This window comes from Neofelis nebulosa, chromosome 6, assembly GCF_028018385.1.
Source record: "Neofelis nebulosa isolate mNeoNeb1 chromosome 6, mNeoNeb1.pri, whole genome shotgun sequence".
In the NCBI taxonomy this organism is placed as follows: Eukaryota; Metazoa; Chordata; class Mammalia; order Carnivora; family Felidae; genus Neofelis; species Neofelis nebulosa.
Window position 1 is genome coordinate 102,632,588 of NC_080787.1, and position 13,928 is coordinate 102,646,515.

The 13,928-nt window shown below is 41.8% G+C and overlaps 1 protein-coding gene across 6 annotated transcripts in view; it reads left to right on the forward strand.

The window, feature by feature from the left end:
- Positions 1–5,125, forward strand: part of FIG4 (FIG4 phosphoinositide 5-phosphatase) — a 130,829-nt gene extending 125,704 nt beyond the window's left edge. For 5 of the 6 annotated variants that reach the window (XM_058734944.1, XM_058734938.1, XM_058734939.1 and 2 more), the window contains one exon: positions 4,791–5,125. In XM_058734944.1, coding sequence (XP_058590927.1) covers positions 4,791–4,968 — 178 coding nt within the window. In that variant the 3' untranslated portion in view covers positions 4,969–5,125. The remainder of the gene's footprint in view (positions 1–4,790) is intronic. The other variant, XM_058734943.1, reaches the window with a different exon arrangement.
- Positions 5,126–13,928: the final 8,803 nt, after the last annotated feature.

Consider the following 13,928-nt stretch of genomic DNA (forward strand, 5'->3'; position numbering starts at 1 on the left):
AAGTCCTCACTACCTGGTACATGCTCCCAAGTGGAGATTTGGTTCAGCTTGGAGCCTGGCTCACACCCGCTCTTCCCCTGCAGGACCCTTTGACCACGACCTTAGCCCCCAGGACCTGTCACAACCTAGCCTGACATCCAGTCCAGCCTCGCATGCTACTGCATTCACCATTCTTGTCTAAGAGACAGGCTGTCTGCCTGCAGGCCAGAAGGGTGGGCCCTATCTGTGCCTCCAGTAGGCTTCCAGGCTCTCCTATTTGAGGAACTAGATTTCCATACCACTCATGGTTTTATTTCACAGATCATGGTGGTGAGTTTAGGATTTCTAGTCCTTGCGTGGTTACCATACATGTCCTGACACCTTCTTGTTTTTTCAGGTCTGAAACATCTCCCCCAACATACCCTGGTTGTTTTAAACCCTAAATGACCCTTCTAAGAGCAACAGTGGATTCAGAGGATGCGGGCCACATGTGCTGAGCAAGTCCCCACTACTTTGGTTGCTTCAAAAAAACAGGGCTTCGGGGCACCTGGGTGGCTCAGTCGGTTAGGTGTACGACTTCAGCTCAGGTCATGATCTCGCAGTCTGTGGGTTCGGGCCCTGCACTGGGCACTGTGCTGACAGCTTATAGCCTGGAGCCTGCTTCAGTTTCTGTGTCTCCTCCTGTCTCTGCCCCTCCCGTGCTCACACTGTGTCTATCTCTTTCAAAGGTAAATAAACATCAAAAAAAAAAACAAAAAACAGGGCTTCTACAATATCTCCAATTCACTTTTACTCAGAAGAGAAGTGCCCCCAGCATCAAGGCACAAAGACAGCAGTCACTTGGGGCCAAATGACAATGAGAATGACCAGCGACCTTCATGAGGTCTGAGGCAGAGCCACTGGGGAAGACAAGTTCATTTTGGCATGGACAGGCATCAGAAGGAAGGCTCAATACCGGGATCTCCCTTTGGGCCCTAGCAGTCCTCAGAATAGAAAGAGACTTTGAATCTAGAAGCACAAAAAAGACAAAGGCAATAGTTAATGCATTTTCTGACTCCCTACTTGTTTTGACACCAGAGTGAGGTAGCGTTGGAGCCCTAAACCCACGTGCCACTCAATCTGATCCCATTTCAGGCTGATGTTTGGCATTTCATATTGAGTGTTTGTAATAGTGCCCATTACTCTATGCTGCAGTGAAGCAGTGTACCAAGAAGTAGGGTGAGGACTCCTGACCGATTTACTGGCAAGAAAGCAAAGGCACTGGGTAGAAGTGGCTGGTCTGTGACCCTTATCACAGTTGTCCGGGCCCTACATCCATGGGCAGTTGGCAGGCCCTGGTGCTGTTACCTCCCACAGCCTGCCCACCTGTATATTCAGCTGAGGCCTCTGAAGGATAAAACAATTACTTGGTCACTTGGCATGTCCCCTTTCTCTCTCTCTTTTTTTTAATATGACATTTATTGGCAAATTGGTTTCCATACAACACCCAGTGCTCATCACAATAGGTGCCCTCCTCAGTGCCCATCACCCACTTTCCCCTTCCTCCCACCCCCCATCAACCTTCAGTTTATTCTCAGTCTTTAAGAGTCTCTTAAGGTTTGCCTCCTTCCCTCTTTGTAACTTGCTTCCCCCTTCTCCTCCCCCATGGTCTTCTGTTAAGTTTCTCAGGATCCACATAAGAGTGAAAACATATGGTATCTGTCTTTCTCTGTATGACTTATTTCACTTAGCATAACACTCTCCATTTCCATCCATGTTGCTACAAAGGGCCATATTTCATTATTTCTCATTGCCAAGTAGTATTTCATTGTGTATATAAACCACAATTTCTTCATACATCAGTTGATGGACATTTAGGCTCTTTCCATAATTTGGCTATTGTTGAAAGTGCTGCTATAAACATTGGGGTACAAGTGTCCCTATGCATCAGCACTCCTGTATCCCTTAGGTAAATTCCTAGCAGTGCTATTGCTGGGTGATAGGGTAGATCTATTTTTAATTTTTTGAGGAACCTCCACACTGTTTTCCAGAGCAGCTGCACCAGTTTGCATTCCCACCAACAGTGCAAGAGGGTTCCCACCCTTTCTCAACTCATTAAGGTTTAGTGCTCAGACTAGGGTTGTCTGGTGTGATTCCTGCCAGAGAGGTGTTTGTTAATGCACAAAGGGTTCTGGGCAAAGATCCGGCTTCAAAGACAGGACAGAAACCAGAGTCCCATTTTTAAATTGACTTTAAGCATTTCATCTTAAAATGGAGAGTATAATCCCAATGCTTCCTGCCTTCCAGGATGAGTGTGAAAATTAAGTAAGATTTGAGAAGAGAAAGAGACTAGACAGGTATAGATGGTGTGGTTCAAGAGTAGTTGCTGTGGCTGGTGCTTTGATGACAATCTCTAGAAACCCTGGTGGAGTCTCCATTTTTAAAATGGTTCAGGTTTAAAAGGTTTGACCCTGAATATTATCACCCACTAAAGAATTGTAGCATTTCAGTTTGACTTATGTAAATGACTGTAGAGTTGCTGTGCTTTTGTGAGGGAAGATTGAGGAGAATAGTTCACATATTAATCATCCTAATTGTTCATCATTGTAATGTGTTATCCACAGACATTAGAAGAACTGTAATTTGTGTATTTTGAAGAACACACTGAAACCAGGCTGGAGGACAGATTGAGATTCAGATGTCTCAGGACTCTTTCACCTTGGTCTTTCATTTTTTTAACTTTGTGTAAAGCATTTTCCTTTGGTTTTTACTTCAATAAGGTTACGTTCTAAGATTGTGTGAAATTATTTAAGTGCTTTGAAAAAAGGGGAGTGTTTGACAAATGATATACCAGATTTGAATTGAAATACATTTACCTTGAAGTGAAAACCATTGAGGTTGGCTTCCAGAAAGAATATTCCACCTCCAGTTATATTTTATTTTAATGTAATTTAATGCATCTCCAGCCGTGGCAGGATGTGTAAAGGCAAAGCACAGTGAGCTTTGCTTTCTGGGTAAGAAAGACCCACATTTGATTGAAACGTATCCTTTGAGGATGGGGGCATTACAGTACAGCTCCTGTCTTCCACTGTGTGTCTGCACTTCCAAATGTCTCTTGAAATGCTGACGTTCCTAGTACAGACCTAGCTGGGGCTGAGGCCCAATTCTGCTTCTGATGGTAGGGACTCTCCCCCCTGCTTCAGGGGTCCCAGCTAACGCATCCAGGATGCCTTCCTGATGCCTCTGCTACAAGGAGTAAGGCTAGGTCCCAGCCCAGCACAGTAGATTCTTCAGATCTTGTCTATGTGTTATTTTGGTTCCCTGGCAGAAGAAGTACCCCCCACCCCACAGGGCCAGCCCTGGGCTAAGTCCCTCACAACAACATTTTAGGTTTTTTTTTTTTTCAATGTTCATTTATTCTGAGAGAGAGAGGGGGCGTGGAGGGGAGAGAGAGGGAGGGACACAGAATCCGAAGCAGGCTCCAGGCTCTGAGCTGTCAGCATAGAGCCCGATGTGGGGCCCAAACCCACGAACTGCAAGATTATGACCAGAGCTGAAGTTGGGCGCTTAACCGACTGAGCCACCCAGATGCCCCAACAACATTTTAGTTTACTATCGTCCCCATCAGTAGCCCCCTTCTTGACCTTTCTTTCACACTCTACACACATGCTCACTCTGCATCACACCTGACTGGTTGATTCATCCTTTGAGGGCCTGCTCTCAGATAAGGATGCAATGACTAGTGGGTGCTCAGCCTTCAATGAGTAAAGGTTGTGTCAGATACCACGCTGCATTTTGACAAGGCTTTTCTGGAGACAGCACCTTCCCCAATGGATAGATGGAAATTTCAAGCATTAAGTTAGGCTAGGTGGATGGGAATGGAGGGATATTTTTGGATGAAGAGATTCTTGTGTGCTTTTCCATGCCCCAGAAAGGAAGGAAGCTGCCTGTTACAGATCTGAAATCTCTCATCAGAAGCCTGAGGCCAGATGTGTTTCAGAATTCAGAATTTTGGACTTGTTAGCATAACAAGATGGTACATCCCCAGTGTGATCTGAGGACTTGTCTGATAATTAAACACATTAATATTCACATGAAGTGGGATCAGTATTGTTGGTTCAGGTTAGATGTGCCACCAAATGAATTTCAATTGGGTCAAGTTTTACCACCAACGTGACATTTGGTTATTAAAGCTTGTAGGATTTCAGAATTGCAGATAAGGAATTACTATGCACCTGTAACCATTAACAATAGTTCACATTTACTGAGCACTTACAGTTTGCCAGGCGTTATGCTAAGTGAGCACATTATACATATAAACTTACTTGCTCTTCTTATCAATGTAAGGAAGAAATTAGTATCCCTTTACTGATTCCTACTAAATCTTCCTTTAAAAACTGTTGATGACTGTTAGAACAAATAAATGAACTCAATAAAGTTTCAGGGTACAAAATTAATATAAAAAAAAAAGTTTGGTTCCTATCGTGTGTCAAGGAACAAAAAATTTATAGCCCCCACCTAAAGTTACTCTAGTCGAGTGAAGGAGGCAGATGGGTGCACAGACATAGGTGTACCTGAGGCACAGGAACAGAGAAAGGTACCCATCTAGCCTGCGCTTCAGGGAAGGCTCCCTGGGCAGGCTCTGGCCCAGCTCTGTCCTCTGGGCAAGGGAGGAAGCCAGCCCAGGGGAGGGGACAGGGGAGATCACCACCACCACTTATTATTAAGTCTGCATGTTCAAGGTCAGTGGCTCTTGAATGCTTTGCAGTCATAGCTCCCTGTGGGTCCTTTATTTTCTTTAATGTAGCCACGTCTCCTCTTCTCTTCTATAGAACACCTATCTCAGCTTTCTCACAAGACAACATCTATGAAGTACAGCCTCCAAGGGTAGACAGAAAATCTACAGAGATCTTCCAAGCCCACATCCAGGCCAGTCAAGGTATCATGCAGCCTCTTGGAAAGGAAGATACTTCCATGTACCGAGAATACATCAGGAACCGCTACCTGTGAAGAGAAAACAGGTCCCCCCATGAATTTGCCTACATTGTAATCTGTTTTATCTCCTCTTAAAAAGTTAATTTCCTGGGAGTCCTTTACATCTGAAAGTTTTTCCTCTTTTTGTAACTGGTGAACTACAAATTACAGGAAATAAAGAAATGCTTAAATATTTTGCTGTCAATGTCTTTGCTTTATTTTAGAAATACTTCTATAAATGCAGTCAATGTAGGGACACCTGGGTGTCTCAGTCGATTGAGTGCCCAACTTGGGCTAGGTCATGATCTCACATTTACGGGTTCAAGCCCCATAGTCGGCCCTGTGCTGCCAGCTCAGAGCCTGGAGCCTGCTTTGGATTCTGTGTCTCCCTGTCTCTCTGCCTTCCCCCTGCTTGAGCTCTGTCTCTCTGTCTCTCAAAAAATAAAATAAAAAATGTTAAAAAAAATTTCTTTAAATAATAAAAAAATTAAAAAAAAAAAGAAATGCAGTCAATATAGTATCACACCATAATTAAGAAATTAACAGGTATTTGTTGAGTATCTGCTGTGTGCTAGGCACTATGGTAGAGTCTGGGAGTATCACAGTAAGGAAAACAGGCCGAAAAACCCATCTCTCATGTAAAATGAGGTCAGATTATTTTTCTTTGTAGTTAACATATTTTTTTATGTATTCTGACTTTATGTTAGCTTTGTGTTTTGATAAAAAAATTGTATGTTAACTTTGTGTTTTTTGAAAGCTCTTGTCCTTAGGAACTAAACAGTGAAATATTTATGGATAAAGGGACAAGATGTCAACAAAGTGCCCTCCAATGGTTCAGGAAAAAAGAACAAATGGAGCAAAATCTTAACAATCAGTAAATCTGGGAAAGAGTAAATGGCATTTTTTGAACAATTCCTGTAATTTTTCCATAAATATGAAATGATACCCAAATAAAACATTAAAAATGAGTTTCCCTGCATAATTTTTGTGGTGTGCAGTTGTGTTGCCCAGTGTGACCTTTGGTGTCCAGTCGGGTGTCACGTGCACATGGCTTGTTCTCTGTATAGTCAAACGTAACATGGACAACTTCCTGCATTTTCTGACAGTTTAACACAAATGGTGTGATCTCATTACACCTATGCTTGGTTGATAAGTTGTCTCAGTTCTCCCTTCTCATAAATAGAATAGGGAAGAAAACCAAGCTGTCTAATGAGAGAAGGAAAACTGACTGTCTAAATGACTTTTAAGGTGTCTCCAACCCTGAGATGCTGGAATTCTGTGGAAGGTTCTACACTGCAGGGAAAAAGCCCCTAACTAGCAGACACTTTGAGTCGATGTCATCATAAAACCAGGATTAGAGAGTGACAACAGGCAACAGAAAATTTGTATTGGCGTAGTTTTATTACCTACCCCAATAGCTTGCTGCTGCATGTAGGAGGTCACCTGAGTCTTCCCAAGTCAAAAAATATTCCCAAATTCCTTAAGAAATGTCAAGTTCAACCACTGACCTTAATTTTTAACATGGCTTCTTGGAGGTCTATCTCCTTATGATGAGAATACAGTCCTTGTGAAGATCTGGAATCAAAGTCTTCTTTCCTAACCTTCTTTAGCTGTGAAGTAAGGCTAAGAATGCCTACTTTGTTGATGTGGAGTTTAGAGATAATGTATGTGAAGCATGTAGCCACGGTTCCTGGCCTGTAAATGAGGCTCAGTAAATGGATAGTTGCTGTGATGCAGTAGGGGTGGCTGGTGATGGTGGCCGTGCAGACAGTGTTCTCAGTGTAAGGCAGCTGCTTAAACATGATTAACATGATTTTTAACATAACAGATTAACATTATTTTGACATAACAAAGACGGTACTGAACTATTGATTTTGACATTAATTCAGATTACTTCAAGTCTAGCTGTACAAGGGAGACCTTACAAATTGATAGCAAAGTAGACGTAACATTAAACCTCTGGAAAGAGGTTCATGACCCCAAGGAGCACGTAAATGAAGTGAACACACATACGGAGACACTAAAAAGCTAATATGTGAAAGAAAGTGTAGAGGCTGCTCTAATTTTTAGACCCAAAGAAAAGAAACACATACTGGTGAAGAGCATGAGCTGTGACTCCTATCACTTACAAGTAATCCCCAAGCCTCAATGTTGTCATCTAGTATAGAGCGTGGTTGAAAGAAATAAGAGAATACCTATAAAGCATTGGGCGTAGTATCTATCACATGGTAAATGTTCAGTAAATGTAGTGTGATAAGATCACTGATAATGTGTATTCGCCACCACCTGCCAACCTGGTGGCCGAGCATCCTCTCAGAGCGAGACCATGTATCCACTCTCCCCATGCCATAGTCACTAAGACAGGAGAAGCCTTCCTACTTCCGCTTGGCATTGTCGATTTTAATTCTTTAAATCAAGCAGTATGAATGAACCTTGAAACACAGTAGATCATCAATTGAAATATCAGCAAAGAATGATGACATTCTGTGAAATAAAATCTTGTTGACCGTTATTATCCCACCCAAGAGCAAACTAAAAACATTCACATTAAAATTCAGTGTGAACTTCTTAGGAGTGGTAGCGGGAGACATGCTCTCTTAAAGCCACTTTGTATCCGTCTAGACACCACAGTAAAGGAAGCTATGTCTTACTTTGTCAAACTGAGAGATGCTTTTGATCTTGGTTGAGCTTTTCCAGCTTACATGGCTGCTGTCATGCTGTTGAGAAGGCTGGAAGCATCAACTGCAAAAATGATCCAGCATGAAAAATCATTCTTTCATCGTGAGGCAAAATCCCTATGACTGTTACCTGTCCTCAGAAGAGTATGATTTTAGATGTTGTGGATCCAAATTGAAATTATATTATGTGACTTCCATTTCTCCATAATAAAAAAAAAAAACAACTGTCAGAATTCAAATAGATTTTATTCTTCTCTTATATGTGAATAAATCAGTTGCCACTCGAAGATGAGATTCCAACTTTGTTGGATTTCAGCAGGTGGAGAGTTTGAAAATCATACTGTATCTTATTATGTTTCACAGTTAAGTTTTTGTCCCCAACTCCGTGAGTTTTCTCCTTCCTAGAATTTGCCACATACTGAGTCAGAAGTGTTTTCTCCTTTTGGGAAACGATGTGCCTTACAGTCATCCTCACACGTGCCGTTGGGGCTGGCTGGTCAGAATAAATTGCTCAGAGTAGCCAGCGAAGGCAAAGCTGGCCTCTCATCCCAACCATGTTTTTCTTGCAAGTCACGTTTTGCTTTTTTAAAATCGATCTAAAGATTCATTCCCTTTTTTCTGGTTTGCCCCCCTGGCATGTTTTATTTGTTCTTGCTGAGATCTGTACCGCCTCTCAGAATCTCTCCTGCCTGACAAACAATAGGGCTAACTGATTATTATTATGGCTAAATGAATCCTTTACTGAAGGAAAAATGATCTATTTTTACCTCTTTATTGAGACTTAATTCACTCCCTTTGGAAGAGGTGATGGATCACTCTGGAAACTGCACGTGTTCTGACGTGCTCCTAGTGAAGATCAGGTCTGCACGCACAAGAGCAGCTTTCTCCAAAACACTCTTGAGTCCCCTTTTCATTTTCACAAGCTGGAGGGTCATTTACTAACAAAGAACAGTAAGCTACCATTTAACTCTTGCTACCCACACACAAAATATTTTGTGGGTTCATTTCTTTAGTCCATTCATCTGAGTGGACTCCAATGTAATTGCTATCCAACTGGTAAATAAAAACTAGTCTGAACTGATTCTCTGTAATTGAAGAAGACTTTTCATAAATAAAATCACAAAACTAAACCACTTGTATTAGTTTATAGAGAAAAAAAAAAGGACTCAGTAAATGTAGGATTTGCTAAACTAGGCAGCAGCCAAGATGCTGATCAAAGCAAGAGAAACATGGCATGATTGTTGGTGGGAATGCAAGCTGGCACAGCCACTCTGGAAAACAGTATGGAGGTTCCTCAAAAAATTAAAAATAGAACTACCCTACGACCCAGCAATTGCACTACTAGGTATTTATCCAAGGGATACAGGTGTGCTGTTTCGAAGGGGCACGTGCACCCCAATGTTTATAGCAGCACTACCGACAATAGACAAGGTATGGGAAGAGCCCAAATGTCCATCAATGGATGAATGGATAAAGAAGATGTGGTATACACATACAATGGAGTATTACTTGGCAATCAAAAGGAATGAAATCTTGCCATTTGCAACTATGTGGATGGAACTGGAGGGTATTATGCTAAGCGAAATGAGAGAAAGACAAATATCATAGGACTTCACTCACATGAGGACTTTAAGAGACAAAACAGATGAACATAAGGAAGGGAAACAAAAATAATAAAAACAGGGATGGGGACAAAACAGAAGAGACTCATAAATATGGAGAACAAACTGAGGGTTACTGGAGGGGGTGGGGGAGGAGGGATGGGCTCAATGGGTAAGGGACATTAAGGAATCTCCTCCTGAAATCATTGTTGCACTATATGCTAATTTAAATTTAAAAAAATCAAATTAAAAAAAAAAAAAAAGAAACATGGCATGGCTGACCGGAAGAGGGTCACAAATCCTGTTGCCCCAAGGTTAGTTACAGAAACAAGGGAAGTGCCACCATCTGCACTTTCTTTGCTGCTGAAAGGTAAATCATTTCAGCACTCCCCCCAGTAACCATTTTTCCTTTTACAGTGGGAACTATAGTTTAAATACAAAATTGTCTTCTCTTCCCTTGTCCCTCTCCTCACCCATCAATCATTATACTTTAGGAGGTGATTAGGCTGATGATAAAATTTACCATCTCGTCCCAAAGTGGCAGATTATCTAAGATGGGCATATCCCAAAGATCCAGCAGTCAGGGAACAGTAGTGTCATGACATCATCTCTGGTGACTATAGTTGGATGGGATTCTGGATGATTTCCCCTGGGGAGGGAATATGTAGGGATCTCTGGCTTATGTTAGAACACACTTCTGGAAGTGTATAGGGGGAGGAAGAAGGTGTGTGTGTGTGCTGGACAGCTAGGGTTCAAGTGTGTGCCTATCCACACCCTCTTCTGTGGAGTACCTCTCCACTCCTCCCACTATGATCCTTCCCTCTGACCCAGAGTTGTCGGGGCAGGGCAGGAGAGTAAGAAGAAATTGCTCTCCTCTGCTCCTTTTTTTCTTGAATTTGTTGAGCATCAGTAGTATGCTTGGAACCAAGCTAGCTGCTGGAGTTTAATGAGTTAAGGGTGAAGAAGATTGTTCCTTGCCCTGAGGAGCCTGCAGCATAGAGGGAAAGACAGACGCCTAAACAATCTCATACAAAATGATTTCTCAAGATCACTGCTCTGCGCAAAGCCCCTGGTGATTAGCTTTGCAAGATAGTAAGGGGATTTTTTTTTTTTTTTCAGAGAGAGAGAGAGAGAGAGAGAGAATCCTAAGCAGGTGGGAAGAGGAAGAGAGAAAGAGAGATAATACTAAGCAGGCTCCAAGCTGAGGGCAGAGCCCAACTCAGGGCTCGATCCCACAACCCTGAGATCATGACCTGAGCCAAAAGCAAGAGGCAATGCTCAACCAACTGAGCTACTACCCAGGTGCCCCAATGAGGGAAATTTTTATTGAACCTGATTTTTTTAAGTTTATTTATTTATTTTGAGAGAGAGTGAGTGGGAGGAGGGGCAGAGAAAGAGGGAGAAAGAATCCCAAGCAGGCTCTGCACTTACAGTGCAGAGCCCAGTGGGGGCTCGAACCCAACAAACCGTGAGGTCATGACCTGAGCCAAAATCCAGAGACACCTAACCGAATGAGTCACTCAGGTGCTCTTTACTGAACTTGATTTTAAATGAATGAGTAGAAACCTGACAAGGAAGGATAGCAGAGAGGGCATTCAAAAGAACAGTAGGAGCAAGGAGAGCAGCCTATTTGGGGGACCAGAAACTCATTTGGCATTGCTGGACAGAGGGATGGTGGTGGAAGGAAAGGAAGGTGACGGGAAGGGAAAGGTCAGGAAAAAGGTTGGAAAGATACATCAGGTGAGATTGTGAAGGGCCTGATAGGCTAATAGCAGTGGTTCTCAAACTTTTTATTCTCAGAACCCCATTACAATCCTAAAAATTATTCAAGACCTCCAAAGAGCTTTTATTTATATGGGTCCTATCTACCAGTATTTACCACATTCAGAAACTGTTAATTCTTATATGTTTATGAATTCATTAAAAATTGCAATAGGAGTGCCTGGGTGGCTCAGTCAGTTAAGCATCTGACTTTGGCTCAGGTCATGATCTCACAGCTCACGAGTTCAAGCCTGCATTGGACTCTGTGCTGATGGCTCAGAGCCTGAGGCCTACTTCGGATTCTGTGTCCTACTCTCTCCCTTCCGCTCCCCCCACTCATGATCTGTCTCTCCCTCTCTCTGAAAAATAAATAAATAAATAAATAAATAAACATTTAAAAAATAGCAATAATTGGGGCGCCTGGGTGGCGCAGTCGGTTAAGCGTCCGACTTCAGCCAGGTCACGATCTCGCGGTCCGTGAGTTCGAGCCCCGCGTCAGGCTCTGGGCTGATGGCTCGGAGCCTGGAGCCTGTTTCCGATTCTGTGTCTCCCTCTCTCTCTGCCCCTCCCCCGTTCATGCTCTGTCTCTCTCTGTCCCAAAAATAAATAAAAAACATTAAAAAAAAAAAAAATTAAAAAATAGCAATAATAGAACCATCCCATGGTAACATAAATAGTATATTTTTAATAAAAAATAACCTTTCCAAAACAAAACAAAAAAATTTAACCCATCACATATCAACAGAAATGTCTTTTTGTGTGTGTGAAAACTAACTTTTCCAAAAACAGTTTTAATAAAGATTGGCATTGTTTTACATTTTTCAAATCTTTTTAATGTCTGGCTTAATGAAAGACAGCTGGGGTCTACTACCTTCTACATTGAGTCTGTTTTAATATGTTGTTTTGGTTAAAGCATATGAAGAAAATCCATCCTCACACAGACACAAAGTTGACAAAAGGAAAAGTAGTTTAATAATAGTCCTTTGGGATTATTGTGGATATTCTTTCTTACTATTCCCAAACTCAGTAAGTGGTAGTTTCTTAAAGGTTAGTTGTATTGTGAAATCTGAAACTACATCAAGGAACTTTTTCATTGTCTGTGACATTAAAATTGGTATATCTTAGAATGGATCTTTCACCCAAGCTTGATTTTGTGACATCATGCATAGGTCATTTGGAAAATTTTGGTTCACCGAGATAGGCGGATCTTCCAAATGTTGACATTCCGCTGTGTTCCGTAGACTGTGGTAGGTGTCTATCTCCCCAAGAAGATGGAGTGCTGGGAGAGCAGAGCTGAGACACATTCCTCTGCATCTCCCAGCCCAGAGTCCCTCTGGCTGTCACTCAGTGCACACTGTCAAGTGAATGCTTGAGGGCGACTCTGGCAACCATATGACACAGTGGAGGCTCAGGACCAGCTCAGAACCAGCAGGAGACCTGAATCATCCTCTTGTCTTCGAGTGTCTAACCCATTAAAACAATGTTAATTCATTCCCCTTTAAAAGACGTCCAAGAGAGATTTGACTATATCTTCCTTTAAGCCCTCACTCCCTAACCTGTTACATGCCTCTATCTGCTACCACCAGGGGTGTGCTGTGTATGGACCATAAGTCTTGTCTTTCTGGAGAAAAGGGATTTATGTGAATACAGATTTTAATTTTATTTATCACATCCAAAAGAGTCAGCCGGTGCTGAACCCTAACTTTGTTGGTTAAGGTAACAGTATTGATAAATACTGTACTGTTGTAACAGTAACAGTATTGATAAAGTTGAAAAATCTTCACTGTATATGTTTTTATCCTAGGTATTTACTTTTGATGGCTTTTTAGCAGCGAATGTACTCTAGAGATTATATTAGTGTGCTTTTTTAAAAACTATTCACTGAACTATGGAGAATTATATCATAACTTTCCACTTCCAGATGAACTGTAAAGGTCTGGGTTTTTCCAAGAGATATGGATAATAATTTTGTTACATTTGGCATTGCCTCAATAAAGTCTAATGCCTCTGAAAAACCAATTTGAGAAAAGATACCACATGTTGGCAAATCACGTGTGATAAAAGCTTTTATGAATCTCTCTTCCCTGATTATGAAGTCATCTTTAATTCAGTTCAATAAAACATTTAATTTTGTCCGTATCTTCAGAGAGAGAAATTCACAGGTCAGCTTGTTCACAGAAAACATTTAGTAAATGGAAGTATCTGACCTTTCTAATCATCATTTTAGGTCAATTAAGGTTATGTAAAAAAATCTATTTTATCTTTTCCTTATGAAATCTTGGGGACAGGGATTGAAATCTTTAGGATAATGGAATTAAATTTCTCTATAAATCCTCAGTCTTCTGCATTAAAAAAAAATTGTCTATTCAGGAAACTCAAATTACTACCTGCATTAAGGATTTCTCTTTTACATACTTATCAGGGTGAATTTAAGATTTTTTTTTTTTAACAAAATCAACCTGTAGGGGGTTGGCAGTGCTGTGAAAGGACTCGTCTGAATCTGAATCAGACCTGCTGTAAGTGGAAATGTCCCACTCAACACTTACCCGGGAGCCTTCCTGTACTCCAAGGGGCTGGGACCAATCCAGGACAAATAGGAAACTACTCTTTCCTTTAATAGTGGCACTAATCTCCTTTTTATGCCCAGGGGTGCGGTATTTTTGATTCATGATCTTGGCTCATGGGGAGGGAGCCATTTTAAGGGTTTCCACTCAGCCATGCTTACTCTGAGTATTCTTTTTTTTTCTTTTTAATATTTATTTATTTTGGGGACAGTGCAAGTGAGGGAGGGGCAGAAAGAGGGGGACAGAGGATCCAAAGAGGGCTCTGCACTGACAGGCTGACAGCAGTGAGCCTGATGTGGGGCTTGAAATTACAAACTATGAGATCATGACCTGAGCCGAAGTCGGGCGCTCAACCGACTGAACCACCCAGGCGCCCCTCTGAGAATTCTTAC